The 16,283-nt window shown below is 45.9% G+C and overlaps 5 protein-coding genes across 6 annotated transcripts; 3 read left to right on the forward strand and 2 right to left on the reverse strand.

The window, feature by feature from the left end:
- Nucleotides 1–36: 36 nt before the first annotated feature.
- Nucleotides 37–3,843, forward strand: LOC132259630 (uncharacterized). Of its 2 annotated transcripts, none has more exons than XM_059757339.1 (7): nt 37–157; nt 332–640; nt 1,381–1,790; nt 2,116–2,461; nt 2,524–2,959; nt 3,015–3,528; nt 3,620–3,843. In XM_059757339.1, the coding sequence occupies exons 2-7, from the start codon at nt 338–340 to the stop codon at nt 3,768–3,770; spliced, it is 2,160 nt and encodes a 719-aa protein (XP_059613322.1). In that variant the 5' UTR covers nt 37–157; nt 332–337; the 3' UTR covers nt 3,771–3,843. The 2 variants fall into 2 exon arrangements, with proteins under 2 accessions (XP_059613322.1, XP_059613323.1); XM_059757340.1 differs by having other exon boundaries at nt 3,015–3,555; nt 3,620–3,736.
- LOC132259632 (U3 small nucleolar ribonucleoprotein protein IMP3) lies at nt 3,828–4,491 on the reverse strand. The gene is made up of 3 exons (XM_059757343.1): nt 4,349–4,491; nt 4,080–4,291; nt 3,828–4,024 (listed from the first exon to the last, which is right to left on the reverse strand). Exons 1-3 carry the CDS (start codon nt 4,483–4,485, stop codon nt 3,828–3,830), a joined length of 546 nt encoding a protein of 181 aa, XP_059613326.1. The 5' UTR covers nt 4,486–4,491.
- Nucleotides 4,492–4,532: 41 nt separating this feature from the next.
- LOC132259631 (cytoplasmic tRNA 2-thiolation protein 2) lies at nt 4,533–5,759 on the forward strand. The gene has a single exon (XM_059757342.1). The coding sequence runs from the start codon at nt 4,622–4,624 to the stop codon at nt 5,747–5,749; it is 1,128 nt and encodes a 375-aa protein (XP_059613325.1). The 5' UTR covers nt 4,533–4,621; the 3' UTR covers nt 5,750–5,759.
- Nucleotides 5,760–5,837: 78 nt separating this feature from the next.
- On the forward strand, nt 5,838–11,433 carry LOC132261346 (uncharacterized). Its single transcript, XM_059760171.1, has 5 exons — nt 5,838–5,932; nt 6,080–7,365; nt 9,944–10,122; nt 10,189–10,234; nt 10,415–11,433. Coding segments are annotated over exons 1-5 (2,076 nt in total). The 5' UTR covers nt 5,838–5,930; the 3' UTR covers nt 10,978–11,433.
- Nucleotides 11,434–11,931: 498 nt separating this feature from the next.
- Nucleotides 11,932–15,926, reverse strand: LOC132261345 (uncharacterized). The gene is made up of 4 exons (XM_059760169.1): nt 15,664–15,926; nt 15,232–15,575; nt 14,270–14,671; nt 11,932–14,213 (listed from the first exon to the last, which is right to left on the reverse strand). Exons 2-4 carry the CDS (start codon nt 15,452–15,454, stop codon nt 12,706–12,708), a joined length of 2,133 nt encoding a protein of 710 aa, XP_059616152.1. The 5' UTR covers nt 15,455–15,575; nt 15,664–15,926; the 3' UTR covers nt 11,932–12,705.
- Nucleotides 15,927–16,283: the final 357 nt, after the last annotated feature.

Below are 16,283 nucleotides of genomic sequence, written 5' to 3' on the forward strand. Positions count from 1 at the left end.
TTCGACATGCTCCGCCGGGTGGTGAATGTCAGTGAAAAGTGGTGAATTAATCTGCAGTGAGTATAGGAAAATTGACGCTCAGGGATTTGCTTCAATTTCGGAGTTGTTTGGATATTTTTCACGCTATAACTACATAAAGTTTGAAGATAAAGTTCAGGTGAGCATTATTTCAGTCGAATTTTTATTCACATATCACTTGATTAGTCCTAAAAACGCTCAGAAATGTGAGCGTGGGCGATGTGAGCGCCTCGTGTGGCGAAGTCTACAGATGCCCGAAATGGTGTTCAATTTGGTATGAAGCCGGGTGTGAATGATAAATTTTTACTTTCAGCTGAAAATGCGAGGTGGACGTGGATTTTCGCGTGGGAGTTTCCCACGTGGTGGCAGCTCGTACAGGGGAAATTCGAGCAGTTCCTATCGCGGCGGAGGTTCCGGCCGCGGAGGTTCCGGGAGTGGCTACAACGGGAGCGGAGGACGATATTATGAAAACAACTCGTACAGCTCTTCCCATGGCTCTCGATACACCGATAGCAGGTCATATGGGGGCCGAGATCACTCTAGTGGACCCCCGTTCAAACGCACTTCCAGTCATCGGGATTTTCGGTCGCCAGACAGGAAGCGCATGCGAACTGACAATCAGGTATTTTTCCGCATAGTGTTCCTTGTATGAAGGAGTTTAGGATCTAAGATAGGATATTTCGCATAGAGAAAATATTTGTTTTTCAGTCATTCTGAAAGAATTACAATTTAACAGGCCCGTTTAATCATCCTATTCACGGGAGGAAAGTCTCTGCAAACATTTTATTTCCGAGCCTTTCACTCAAAATATCTTGGCTCCTGTTTAATTATACTGACACATTGGAGCAATTTGCGTGAGTTTCGATGCTATTGTGTCGGTATGTTTAGACAGGGGCTTTGTTTTGATGTTCCTCTCATGAAGATCGTTAAAATTAACCAAGATCACCTTTTCGTTTCTTCTTCTCCACCTCGTAATTGACGAAGAAAGACAGAATTAGAGAGAATGAGATATTGATGACGTTATGGAGCTGATGGTAGAAGAATTCTCACAAGTGTAATGTAGAGACACTGATAAGGTCTCACTACTCAGCAGTAAATATTGCAACATGTGCTCAGATTTTTCCGAACAAAAATGCCCCAACTCGATATGGGCGGCAAGAATGCTTGAGAAGAGTTTGTTTGAGTTTAGCAAAGATGCGAGAAGAGATTGATGGCACATCCTCGTAATCATTCAAGTCGATGCGATTCCCTGAATTGCTGGCTTGGAATGGTTGGAGATGATGTGGGAGACTGGCGAGATGAGAGGATGGCAAAGCAAGCAAGAAATGCATGTGTGGAAATCTCTCCTGTTTGAAAATCTAGGGTATGCCACCGCCGAGACGCAGTCACGAGTCATACGGAAGCTCAGTGGATCGTGGCTACAGTGGTGGATCATATGACAAGCCCAGCCACTATCGTGGCGGCAGTGGAAGCCGCGCCGGACGTCACAGCCACGCATCACCGCCGCCATCGCGTGGCTCATCCTTCCGGAGTGGGCGCAGTGACACTCGGGGCGGCAGCACGCATCGCCAGCGCAACGACGGCCCGATGGGGCCTCCGCCGCCACGCCACAACCGCGTCACAGGCTTCCGTGGACGCGCCCCGCCGCCCAGCCGCGGCGGCGGAGTGATAAGGGCTCGCGGAGGAGTTGCCCTGGCCCGCAAGCGAATCGATATGCGCATGAAGGTCAGATCTAGAGAGATTCTGCAGCAGAAACTGGCGAGAATGAGGAGGTAGTGTATTTCTTAAGACCCCCCAAAAAAAAACAGCAGGCAAGACTTAACACGTAATTGTTTAAGACTGAAGTGTGTTCAAAAAAATATTCGAGTACAACAACGGAAAAATCTCCCAAAAAACTGTTAAAGAATAGTGGGAGATTTTTTTTCACTCAAATGCCAAAAAACAAACTTATTTAGGCGATTGCGAGATGATGAAACAATCGAAAGTGGGAAAGGAAGTGAGAGTCGAAGATGACGAGAAAGATTTCCTTTGATTCACACACAAACTTGTTGACGATAAAGAAATTATGAGAAGAACCATGTTGCATTCCTAAAACAGCTCCTTGAGAAAGCGTCCACCGACACGCACGTCAGAATCATCGACCGGGAAGAAGGAGAATGAAGAAAAGAGGATTAAAAGTGAACCGTTGAATGAAGATGACGACGATGAGAGTCAATCCAAGGCGGATGGCTCAAGTGACGCCATCGGAAAGGTAAAGTCCGAGACGGAGGCGGAAAAAGACGACGCTGACGCGACGGAAGCGGATGTTGATGGTGAGAAGGGTGCAGATGCGCCCAAGAAGAAGAATGCTGATGATGATAATCTGCCCAAGAGTCGCTTCACTGGAAAGTCCTTCATCAAGCTCACGTGCGTTCACTGCTGCTCCAAGTTTCTCACATTTAAGGTAAGGCAAATCCTCAGATATATAAAGCTAAACTCTGGAAACTATTTCAATTTCTTGGCCAGGCTTACAGCCGTCATCTCTACGGCGGAGGCCATCGACAAAGCATGTTTCGCCTGTCGCGCGAATTGAAGGAAAAACTGACGTCCATGCGACTCGTTCAGCGGAGCGAGCAGCGTGATTTAGAAAAGGACTTGACCGAGGACGAGATCAACACACGTCCACATTACTGTCTTCTTTGTCGCCTCAGCTATCGCCAAGAGAGGACTGTTCATCAGAATTCTGACGGTCACAAGTCCATGAGGCGCTTCCTGTTGCCGTACTGTGGTACGTGCAAGCTGAGCTTCAAGTCGCCAATGCTGTATGAGACCCACAGATGCTCTCTGGAGCACATCAAGAAGAAGGCTCGTCAGGATGCGGCGAAGAATCGCACGGAGAATAGCGAGGATGAATTGGAACTGGAGAACTTCACGACACTGGATTCCGTGGGGAGTGTCGATGGTGAGTGTTGAGGGGTGATTGGTGATGTTTTACTGATTATGCGTCTCCTTTGCAGAGGATCCAGACATAGCTGATCCTAGCGAGATTGAAGAACCGTCGCCAGATATCAATGTGGGTGCTGAGCATGTGAAGAAGGTGGAGACGCTGTATTGCGAACTGTGCCGTGTTTACATGTCTCACCGAGATGATCCTGAGCGTGTGTTGAGTGTGCACTGCAGCGGCCGTGGCCACTTGCGTGCTTATCTGCGCTTCAAGGAGAACAAGTCGCTGCGTCAGGAGGCAGAGAGGGTACACAGGAAGCACGAGGAGGAGGAGAAGAAGAAAGCGGCCGAGGCAGAGAAGTCGAGCAAGGATGACAGCGCTGAACAGCAGAAGGACGGCGAGGAGGAGGAGGAAGAGAGCGTGGCCAACACGACGAGCCAGAGTGATCAAAAGGGCGATGACACAGGAGATGACAAGATGTGGGCGGATGTGGATAAGGATTTGGGGGATTTGTTGAGCGAGGTGATCCCTGAAGAGGGCAATGAGGATGAAGATGACGACGAGGACTCCCACCTCAACAGTGAGAGGTTGACGAATAACTCCTCGCCATGAGTGTGAGGATCCAGGGTGAGATTGAGGACCTTTCCGGCTGATTACCTGTGTTTTCTCTCAATGCAGGTACGACAGATTCAAGTATAGTGAGAAGAATGCCGATGAGAGCCAGGAGGATGACAATGCTGCTAAGGAGGAGGAGGAAGAAGACGCCCAAACCGGCCAGGCGGATGATGATGTTAAGGAGAATGGAGATAATGCAGAAGTAGCAGCATAAGAGCACGTTCCTCTTTCAATTGTGGACAGTCTTAAATTTAATGGGCAAATAAATTTATTAGAGTTCAAAATCATCCCGAAGATCGTTGTATTCAAGAACGTGTTGTCTGATGGCCGATCCGTCCACCCAAGTGACGAAGTCTTCATTGGTCCGGGAGACTAGAAAGGCAGGATCTTTCACCACTTCAGCTCCCACTCGAACGTGGCCGTGTTCCACCAATTTTGTGGCATTCTTCACGGTTTCTGACATTTTGTCTGCAAAATCATCAGAATTAGCGCTTCCAAAATAAGCAGGATCCTAAGATCTTACTTTTAACCATAAGGACAGGTAATCTTCGGCGACAGAAACTGCTGGCTGTGATTTTATCTGCATTTCCGAGATCCCACTTCGTGGGAATCAATCCCAAGATGTATAGTTTCTCAAGCAGCTTTGAACTAGTTTCAGTTCTGAAGGTGTCTGTAGGATCAATATTAGCGATCTTCCTGGCCACCTCCCGAATTTCCCGGGATAGTTTATTGTACCTGAAGAGAGAAAGGAATTGATGAATTCCTGGAAAAACTCATTTTCACTGCCATTACATTGTGTATTCCTCCCTCTTCTGAATGTGGAACAATCGCATTATTTTATTCTCATGGAGAGTATTGTCAGCATTCCACTTTATAAAGTCCACTTTCTTGAGCAATTTCTGCTCATGATACTTTAATTTTCTCACCATTTTCACGGTTTTTCACACGCACGAGCTTGTCGACTTTTGTTTACAAACACGAGGAGTTTTGAGGTTATACTGTCAGTATCCATGCGTTTCGGAAAGTAGCCGGAAGCGCAGAAAATAAGGTTCCTCTACTTTAAGGATGTGTAGCATTGGAGAAGATGATTTTGGGGATGAAGGAGGCGCTCATTCTATGCCAGTGACAGAAAAGGAGACTCCAGCAGACCTTGGAACTTGCAAGAAGTGCGGATCTCCAGCGGTTGTGAAGCTGATCTTCAAGGAGGCTCAGTGCAAGGATTGCTTCTTGTACTACATTCGCCACAAATTCCGTGCCAATTTGGGCTCCACGAAGATCCTCCCCCGCAACTGCAAAGTGTTGACAGTATTCGATGGCAGTGCCGGCAGTGTCTGCCTTCTTGACCTCGTGATAACTTCTCTACGGATGGACAACCATAAGCGCCTGAACATGGATCACTGTGTGGTATTCTTGGATGACTCATTCCTGACAAAGAGAAAAGAGAGTATCAATAAGGTTGTCCAGCAATTCCAGGAGGAATTCTACTATATCTCACTGGCAGACGATAGCAACACTCCCAAGAAATGGGAAGCAGAGGTAGAAGTCTCCAATGACGAAGCATTTCTGAAGATGAGAATGAACTTCTCAAGTCAGACAGCTTGGGAGGACTTTCTTGAGCAGCGTAGGAAGAATCTCATCCGGAAAGTGGCCAAGAAGCTCAACTGCAGTCATGTCTTTCTCCCAGACATAACAATAGACCTTGCATCAAGCCTTCTGAGCAATATTTCGCTGGGAAGAGGATCTTCTGTGGCCTTGGATGTGGGATTCATCGACGATCGTGATCCTGAAGTTACGCTTCTGCGGCCAATACGAGATCTCACAATGAAGGAAGTTGAAAATCACATTCGTGTGAGGCAATTGAAATGCTTACAAGCAGCGGCTTCAGATTCCCAAGGAAGCATTCAGAGTTTGACTGAGAAATTCGTGCTGAATCTGCAGGAAAACTTCTCCGCTACTGTGTCTACAGTCTTCCGGACGGGGGACAAGCTTGCCCCAAAGAACTTCTCAGACGGAAATTGTGTTCTGTGTCAGTCGAATCTCGACTGGAAGGGATCTAGAACCTTGAGTGCAGTGGAGTTCTCTAGCACAGTCTCAACGGGAGAGGAAGTGGCACCCAGAGATGAACAATATTGCTTCGCATGCCAGAAAATCATATCAGACTGTCCAGGAATTTCTCAGTACATCATCAAATAAAGACCAAGATAAAGACGGTTAATTTTCAATACGCGCGTTCCGAAATTCCCGATTCATTTGACACCTCTTGGACGATTGCAGCGCCGCCCCTTCACTGTTTCTTCTCCGCAGATTTGCTGATTTTCACTGTGAAAAAAGGAGTGGAAATTTCCGTGTAGAAACACCGCAAATCCTAGTGAAAATGTAAGTAAAATGTGCTTTGGTGATTGAAGTTGCTTTTTCCATTGCGGACCCTCTGGTGAATGTGTGGGATTTTGTGTACAATTGAGGGAAATTGAGGGGCTCCGCCATTATCACAATCGCCATTACGTGTGTGTCTTCTTCACCCAGGTACGGTCGTGATCGTCATGGAGGAGGTGGATTCCGGGGCAGCAGCGGAGGCCGAGGAGGTCGTGGAATGGGATCTGGTGGCGGTGGCGGCGGAGGCGGCCGTCCGATGGGCGGTGGTGGAATGGGCGGCTTTCGGGGTGGTAAGAAACCGATGGATCTCAAGTCCAAGATGAAACAGCCCGGAGATCGTTTGAGACGTGTCCGCTGGGACACAGCATCGCTCACTCCATTCCGCAAGAACTTCTACCAGCCGCCACTGAGTGCAACCAGCCGCTCGGCATCGGAGGTGGACAGGTATCTGCAGAAGAATGAAATTACGGTGAAAGGGCGCGAAGTTCCACCGCCGAATCTCGATTTTATGGACAATGGGTTTCCCAAGTATGTCGTGGATGAGATTTTGAGGCAGGGATTTAGTGCGCCGACCGCCATCCAGGCTCAGGGATGGCCCATCGCCATGAGTGGCAGGGATATGGTTGGCATCGCCCAGACTGGGTCTGGCAAGACTCTGGCCTACATGCTGCCGGCGTTGGTGCACATCGGGCACCAGTCTCGTCTGCAGCGCGGCGACGGACCCATTGCTCTCGTCTTGGCGCCAACACGAGAACTGGCTCAACAAATCCAGCAAGTCGCTGGGGATTTCGGAACGTGCACTCACACCAGCAACACTTGCATCTTCGGGGGCGCTCCGAAGGGGCCCCAGGCGCGTGACCTCGAACGCGGTGTGGAGATTGTTATCGCAACGCCGGGAAGGTTGATTGATTTCCTCGAGCGTGGCACCACAAATCTCCGGCGCACAACTTATCTCGTGCTGGACGAGGCTGACAGGATGCTGGACATGGGCTTTGAGCCACAGATACGCAAGATTATCGAACAAATCCGCCCAGATCGCCAAGTGTTGATGTGGAGCGCGACGTGGCCGAAAGAGGTGCGCAATCTGGCTGAGGAATTCCTTGACAATTATGTGCAAATCAATATTGGAAGTCTCGGTTTGGCGGCCAATCACAATATCCTGCAGATTGTGGACGTGTGCGAGGAGTACGAGAAGGAGGGGAAGCTGATGAAGCTACTGGCGGAGATTTCGTCAGAGGGTGAGACGAAGACCATCATCTTTGTGGAGACGAAGCGTCGCGTTGAGGAGATTTCACGCATAATCAATCGCAATGGTTGGCGTGCGTGCTCGATTCACGGTGACAAGTCACAGCAGGAGCGCGACTACGTGCTCAGTTCATTCCGTAGCAACAAGCATGGTATCCTTGTGGCCACTGACGTCGCCGCACGCGGACTGGGTGAGTACATGAGTGTCCCTTGCAATCCTCATTCCCGAAAAAATGCGCAATGTTGCATCGATAGATAGTGAGAAAGGACCTCCGGCTCTGATACAGCGCAAGGAGGATTCTTCTCGTCAGTCAGATGTGTGGCCGAGATCTGTTGAGTCCCCAGAGATTTGTCTTTCTCAATATCCATCAAAATTTCCATCCAATATCTTTTTTTTATCTTTGTGTCCGGAGCAGGATGAGTGTGACAGGATTGGATTTTGCCGAGAGATGTATGAGTAGGGATGTAAACCAGTGACTTGCAGTGAAAAATTGTGTCTTTTCGATATAATTCAACTTAAGTGCCTTGACTTGATGAGCAATGGATATTTGCAAATTGAACAAATGCTGCAGAGAAATCTTAACAAAGGTTCAAATCTCGCTGTGAACAGACACTATAAAGAAAGTAAAGCAATATCATAGGATAAAAATTCTACTATTTTTTCAGATGATAAGGTTTGATAAACCATTGAAGACAAATATGTTTTCATGGGAATTTTATATCCTGTAGAAAAGAGAATCCTGAATTCTGCACTACAGATCACACAAACAAAATGTGTCTTTGTTTTCAAGCGGAGTTTGAGGTTTGAGATTTAAAAAAAAAATCATCTCTTTTGTATATCTAGTGCCCAAAGACTTAAAAATAATTATCACCGACGTATCTGTGACCAGATTTGAACTCTTAACTTTCAATGAATCACCAAACATGCAGCGTTTGGTCAATTAAAGTGATTATTAATAAGTCCATTGCGACTAAAGGGAAATAAGGTTCTATTAACGAGATAATAAGTGAGTGTTTGTGGCAAGTGTTTTAAGATATTGTGATACTTTTTAGCAACATCGATACTTGTACATCTTTCCGACCATTTATCAAGAGGATTGATTTTTACCTTACTTCCTTGATTTTTGCAAAAGTATAAATCCAACAAGAAGCGCTCGATTGTTCTCCTGCCATTGTAGATTTGATATTAAGTGTAAGAAGAGACAGAGAGAGAGACATTGTTGTATGTTGGTGATGAGAATGAGCATCACTATGGAAGAAGTGTCAGCCAGAAAGGGAAGATATCTCTTGGAGAATGTTCACACACCAAAAACTCTAACTGTATCAATATCTTCTGAAAAAGGAATCCTTTTGATTCAACTTCAACGTTATTCAACTCGTGATGGCAATATTTCCAGTATTCACGCCAATTTTAATAGGTTTTTTTATTCAAACTGTGTACAGATAAGAGCAACAGTGTGAATGAGAATGCGTGAATGTGATTTCATTTCAGCATGTTGGATTAATCACACTCGTCAATTAATCTCCGAGGGAATTTAAAAATGTTGTCCAAGGGGTTTGTCGAGAGGATTCAGGTGAAAAAAGACAGGCTATCGATTGAGCAAAGAAAAACAGACCATCACAAATCGTAAGTCAGACAAAATATGTTAAGTATTCCTTTTAGTTTAGAGATCTTTAGATTGTAAGTGAAGTTTGAGGGAAAGTGTGTTCCTCAACAAATCAGTGAATACTGGGAAACTTCGAGTTACAAAAAATATGAAGATATAATCTGTTGCGGTGGTGCTTAAATATAATCAAATATTTACCAATTGGCCTCTGAAACTACAAAAAAATATATTTGAAAAAGAAAATATTTGACTATAGTGGAATCACTGCGGCAAATTAGGTGGAAGAAAGTGCAGTTTGCAGTTGTTGTGTGGCAAAAAGTATGAGGGAAAAGTTTCTGATACGCTCTTTCTCCAAATGCGGATACGAACTTTTCAAAGTGCTGACGCGAGAAAACAAAGGCATTTTATTGTGGTTTGAAGAGTGACGCAAAGACTCTAATCGCGATAAGTCTGTGGAGACTTGCTCGTATTATTATTTATTAAAGTGCCTTTAAATATAGATTAACAATTCTAGCATAATTTAGTTGTTAATGAAGTGATCTTAACTTCTCTTCATCGATAAAAAAGTGATACAGACTCCCGGCCAATTATTTTGACTGACCTGTTTATATGTATCTTAACATGAACTATATAAATATGCATTAAAAACAACAAAGAATTTAGTGTTAAGATTATGTTTTCTGTTTATTACCAAAACAAAAATGAAGGAGAATACCAAATTTGTCGTGTTCTGTTGTCTGACTTCTACAAAAGCTTCTCTCTTTCTGCCGCATTATGTTTTTTTTTCTTTAAATAATTATTGTTAAGATATAAAAATGATTATTTTTAGACGAAGGTATGTATGATAAGCTTGGATTTATTTTTAATTAACATATTGCTAAGGTGAATCTTAATATTTGGGAGAGAAGGCAAAGACAGAAATCTGACTACGCTACATTGTAATCTCTTTCATGCTAGGCTTATGAAAAAAAAGAAAAAAAAACATTTTCATTTTGCATATCTTTTATATATATATATATATAGAGTTTTGTGTATAAGAACAAGATTATTTGTTGTTTTTAGAGAAACTTAATACAAAATTGATTTCTTTTCTTTATAATCAACTCTTTTCGCTGAAAGTAATTGACATTTTGTTGTTTTGCACCTGGATCTTCTCCTTTAGATGTGGAAGACGTGAAATTTGTAATCAATTATGATTACCCATCGAATTCCGAAGATTATGTTCACCGTATTGGTAGAACGGGACGTTCTAATAATACGGGAACGGCCTATACGCTGTTCACGGGCCAGAACTCAGGAAAGGCGGCAGATCTCATTAGTGTCCTGCAGGAGGCTAATCAAGTGAGTCCTTTTGTCTGTTGGCATGAAAGTCGCTTCCTAAATTGATCTTTTTCCTGCTTTCTTTAGGTGGTGAATCCAAAGCTGTTCGACATGACCAAGGGCGGATATAAAGGTGAGATCTTACTCAATTTACATGAACAATTTCTCTCAAAAATCCCGCCGACTTGCAAACCATGTCCAAAGACTATTCATTGAAAGGGAAATGAGATGAAAATGACATATTTTGGAACATCTTTGGCGAGCATTGAAGTTGTGGACGATGAATTAATGATCTGTTCTCTGCTGCTTTCAGGCCGTCATCGCGGACGTGAAGGTGGTATGGGCCGAAATGGTCCTGGCATGCGAGGCGTCGGTGGATCACTGCGCGGAGGCTCCGGCGTGGGCGGAATGGGCGGCATGAAGCCAGGCCGCGGCGGCGGAATGGATCGCATGGGCGGTGGAATGCGCCAGAGTCGCATGGACGGCGGCGGATCGCGGTCGGACAACAACTTCGAGTCGCGCGATCGCAGCCGCAGCGCGATGGGCGGCGGTGGCTCCAGATTTACTAATCGCGACCGCGAGGCTAACGGCACTACGCAATACGGTGGCGTGGCGTATCAGACGATGTCGGGTGGTGAGATGGGTAAGTTCGGCGGTTCCGGGGCGGCGTTTGGCACCTCAGGTAGCGCCAATTACGCTAATGGTGGCTACGCTGCCACCGCCGGCGCGCCCTACCCCAAGCCACCCGTGCCGGCCGCTGCATATGGCGCCACTCAAGGGGCCGCGGGCTCCGGAGCCGCCGCCTATGGCAACTACAGCGTCATGCCACCCAACATGTTCGCCTATCCGCCACCTCCGCTCCCAGTGAAGAACTAAGACGGAGACATTCTCACCCACCGCGCGCTCAAGAAAAAGGGCTCTCCGAACTACATTAAGTGGTTTCTGTTTCCTTTCTATCCTAATTTCAAGTTGTCTGTATCGCTATTCAGTGTGGCGAAGTGTCTAGAGAGAGGACATGAAACTTCCTGGCAGGACGGAAATGTATGTGAACTTGTGCTACAGGGACAGGAAGTCTGTTTTGTAACTCTGTGTAAATCTACAGTACATTCTAGAGAAGCCACGGCGTGTGCAAATGAGATGCAATTTAACCAGGAGGATAAAATAAACCATTCACAGTTGAGATACAGGGGAAGAGAGAAGAGTAGGCGTAGCTAAACTAAATGAAATAATTTATGAATATATAAAAATGATGGTTTTTTCACAATATTCCTAATGTTAGACTTAAGGATGGAGGATGTTTGGTGGATGTTCGAAGGATTTTAAATTTTGGGGTGGCCGCGAATGAAAGATTTTGATTTTATTTTGTTTCATTTATTTCTCAAAAAAAATCAAATAGCAGTTTAAATGGTTTAAATCTCCTCAACATTTTAGCTGCTCTCTGGCTTATTTTTTCGTTATTTCTCTCTACAATTTACTGTAGTGTGTGTGTGTGTATGTGTGTTTGTGTATGAATGTGTGGAGAAAGTTTTTGGAGAGAAAAGAAAGATATCAATATGCAAGAGAAAAAACTAATGTAGTAAGTTTTTTTCATCACTATAATCTCTATAAATCAATTCATTAGATATTTTCACTAATTTCTGCTCCTCTGAATTTTTGCGATGTTTTTCCTCTACAGAAAACAAAGTTAAATTGAGTAGATTAAAGACGTGTTCGCGAAAACTGCGCTTCTTCATTTCGAATAAACAACCATGATAAATGTGAATGTCACGATAAAAGTATTCCTCTTTCTTTTTAGCGATCTCTTCTCCAAATTTTATTTATATTCTGTAGATGCAAAGAGTAAAGAATAAATAAAAATTTCCAGAGATTTAATAAGCATTGTCGATAATTTATTTTGGCTGATCTCAGGGTATTTTTTTTGTCATGAACATTCAACACTTTTTTTCCTTTTTTAATACTGCACTAGAGAAAATTTACTTTAGAGATTTTCCTTCACTCGCGCGCTTTCATTGTGTGACTTGAGAAAGTAAGAATTATACAATAGTAGAGTTACTTAAAAAAAAACGAATAATCTACAATTAAATTGATTTACAAATTGAAATTAATATCAAACTAAAATTTTTCCGCAATTGATTATCGTGCTGGTCTATTTTGCCTATCATACACGCCACATTGTTGCTCTCTTTCCAGTAATTTTACATACACTCACAGTCTATTTTTCATCCTTGTCTATTGTGTTCTCACGTTATAATATTATTTACTATAAAAAAAACTACTTTTTGTCTCTCCTTTCCAAATTAAATAGCTCAACTATCTATCATTCTTATGTTTCTTCCTCCTTTAAACGGTCCCCGCTTATTTTCATTAACAATTCATAGTCGCATTCCGGCTAAAATTTTAAAAATAAAATTATATATTTCTGTGTGACATTCTTCTTATTTGGGCAAAAGAGTGGATAAAAAATATATTACTACAATTAACTAAAATAAAGAATAAATAAATTGAGAAAGGGTTCTTTTTCATCTCGCTGTGTTCAGTATTTTCCGGCCTTTTTTTCGAAACTATGAAATTCCTAACGATATACAATTCCTTAAGTCGCATTCTTTACACCTTTATCCTCTCGCCGGAGAAGTTCACCTTGTCCAGGTAGCCCGTGTGCTTGGCCGCACTCCCGACGCCACTTCGGCTGCTCAGGAGACTCGCCACGGCGCCCACACTCGCGCCGCCGCTGTTTGTCGCCTGGCCCGGCGTTGTGGCCATGCTGGTGGACATGTTGGCAAGCAGAGCTTTTCGGAAGTTGTAGAAGCGCCTGGACAAGATGCTGCCGCCTCCTATGCGTCTCAATCTCATGCAATTCACCTGACACGGGCGTGGAATTGCGCTGTGCCACGTGTCAATGTCCGGGAACTCCTCAGTGGGATCAGGTGTGACTTCAGGCTCTTCCTTCACGCCCTGCCGCCTCAGGAGATGCAGCTTCGAACGCTGCACTTCCCGCCGAGCACGATTGGACAGTGTGAAGAGACTCGTGTCAACCGAAGGCTGGGAAATTTGTCCAGACGCACTCAAATTCATCACACTGATCATCGACAGGGGCACCGTCACGGTGAGTTGCTGCTCCGGTGCTTGGCTGATGCTCAACAGAGTCTCTGGCGGCGCTTCAGTCACAACCTCCTGAATAGGTGGAACCGGAGGCTTCCTCTTCGCCTTACCGCCCAAATTACTGATCGTGTGCTCCCTCTTGAGTTTGTTCAGTGTCACCGAACAATCGGTGAGCTTAATATGCATTTGTGGTGACTCCTCGTCCACATCTTCGCCATGCCTGAGCGGCGATTCCATCAGAGCTGCGCCACAACTCGAATTGGAATTCGATGCTCCACTCAAACTCTTCCGCTCGATGTCGAAGCTGGAGGAGGAATTGCTAGAGTCTGCATCTGGCTGAACACCGCTCACACTTGTGCGTGATCTCGCTGCCCTGGAATTTCTGTGCTCCAGCAGTAGCTTGTCAAACGGCACCGTTCGGCCTGTTACTTGTCTCCTTAGCGATAATGCATGAGACTTGCAAGTCAGTGTTCTCGTGCATGGCTTCCCAGATTCCACAGGAACCCCACAATGTCTGTCCGGATCATATTCCCTCTCCTTCGCCCCCGCCTGTCGGCCACGACCTCTCCCAGTGCCACCTCTCCGCACCACCGAAGCCTTCACTGTGTTCGATATCAAATTGTCCGAATGCAGGAGACTGTCCAGCGTCTCAATGCTGTCCGGGTGCGAAGGCGCCGTGGTGCCTTTGGAAGGACTCGTGCCGTGTTGCAGTATCGTCAAGCCACTCGACATGCACGCCGTTGCCGTCATCGGTGGCTTCAACTGACTGTCCAGACACCCTGTCGACACCTCTTCCGCCCCATCCCCTTCGGTCCAGGGCTTTCCCTCTGTCCACATCACCTGCACCTCAGCCGAGTCCGTGGCGTGACGATTCATGTGCGCCTGCAGAGCCTGAGGCTTAACAACACTGCCACAGAAGTGACAGACAACCGCCGTGAAGCGATCCACCTCCACTGGCAGTTCCGTCCCATCCAGACTAATAACACTTCCTCCGCCATCGGCTCGATCTTCAGCTGAAAAACAAACACATCGTCAATACTCTCCACGTTAAAATACGCTCCACACTCACCTTTCCTCTCAGCTTCTCGCGTCTGATCCACGCTTCTGAGAAATGTCGTCCACTTCTGCCCTTTGAAAGACATCAAACTCCCAGGATCACGCACCTCCAATCCCTCAGCCAACAACGAAACCGTGGAACCCTTCACGTGATTCACTGCCAGCGGCGGTTTCAGTTGATTCTCCTCCATTTCTGTGTGATCTGTCCATGCAACAGCCTGAAGGGCAGTGGCAATTGCAGGATCGGCGGCGTGACGTCGAATGTGGGATTTGAGGGCTTGAGGCTTCACCACAATGCCACAATAGTGACACACGACAGCCGTGAAGCGATCAGTCTCCGGACACACCCCGTAGATCGACATCTCTCTACTGTCCAGACGCATCACGCTGCCTCCGACGTCTTCTCGATCGTCGCCTGGAGAAGGATCACAATAACAAGATACATGTAAATTTTTGTATTATCTACCAACTCTGCTAATGTGTCTGTACTATCAGTATCCTAAACTAGTGATCTGCACTAAGTAATTGTTATTTTAGAAAAAAATATCAAGATTTGCTCAGCAATCAGAGAACCTCTAAGATCGATACTTTGATCGTCAGTGATCCGATCAACACAAAGAGTGATCATAATCGGATTTACTTTTATAACTTTCCCAGAATTCATATATTATTTCTATTATGCTTACTAAGATTCTTAATCTTCCTCACTTACACAACGCTTTGTTAATCAATGTGACGCAAAATTGATTTGTTTATTGAGGTTTATCGCCAGTATTTGCTAGATATATTAAAAAAGATTTGATCGTCACTGTCCAAATATTTGCGGAGAAAACTGCAACATTTCAGCATGTGTGATTTTTGATAAGCGTCTGTTATTCTGTTGCATTTTTACCTGGGATTTATCAGTCAAAAAAGCCCCACTCAATCCTATCTAGCAATTCTAACAAAGAATCGCGCCCAAGCTCATCAGCGTACCTCTGCGCTCCGCGTCCCTGAGCGTGTCAGCACTCTCGGGAAAGGAGCTCCACTTTTGCCCCTTGAACGAGTGCAGACTGCCTTGGGGTCTGGCCATCGGCGGGGGCGCGCCGCGGATGGGTGTCACCGGGGCGCGCACCTTCCGGACCATGGGCAGCAGGCCGGAGGGCCCCGAGCTGGGACTGCTGGAGGGAATGGCGGTGGTCTGTGTCATTCCGTACATCACGTCCGTGGCCTCGTCGTCCCTGTGGGAGTCACTCTGGGGGCTGCGGAGGACAGGGCGTGTGTGTGTGTGGCCTTCTCGCCAATCCAACGGCAGTATGTGCCTCTGTTTGTGATGATCTCTGCAAGAGTTGCGAGAAAAATTGTTGGTACTCTGATGGCGAGACTTGGGCAGCTTGTCGCCGCCTCGTTTGGCTCCTGGCCACTCACTTGTTGCTGTCACGCTGTCGGTGGGGATGCTATGGGCACCTGAGAACACCTGAGATCCAGCAAAACTTCACAAAAGATCCCAAATATTGAGCGTTTTTCCCTTCAGTCTCTCTTCTCTCACGCACACACACGACACTCGCGAGGAGCGAAGTGTCAACTTTTCACTCGCATTGGGCAAACACCCAGGCAAACTCCTCACATTTGTCCCAGTGACGGGCCGAATCACCACCTTTGGCACTCTCCCGAGGGTGAGGAAGCACGCGAGATGGAAACTGTGGGGCACAGTGGCTGGTGGAAAGTTTCCTGTGCGAGAAAAATCCTCGCCTCCATGAAACACACTTGACAACTGCCTCTTTGACAAACTGTCACTGGGGTTGCCCACTGCGACCATCAAATCATGGCCATTGGAGTGAGGGAGACAACCACAGTTTTCCGTGACTTGCTCTCCTGCTTCTGAGGGCGTATTAATGGAAGGTGGCGCTGGTAACTGTAATGAAATGTCATGCCAATGCTAATATTAATAAAGTCAGTAGCTTGCCAGTAATCGTGGCGTTTAGACCAACTCGTTACATGGTGGCAGCGAAAGAACCCAAGTAAAGTCCAAGGGTAAATGAACGAGG

This window comes from Phlebotomus argentipes, unplaced genomic scaffold (genome assembly GCF_947086385.1).
Source record: "Phlebotomus argentipes unplaced genomic scaffold, Phlebotomus argentipes genome assembly scaffold_18, whole genome shotgun sequence".
Classification (NCBI taxonomy): domain Eukaryota; kingdom Metazoa; phylum Arthropoda; class Insecta; order Diptera; family Psychodidae; genus Phlebotomus; species Phlebotomus argentipes.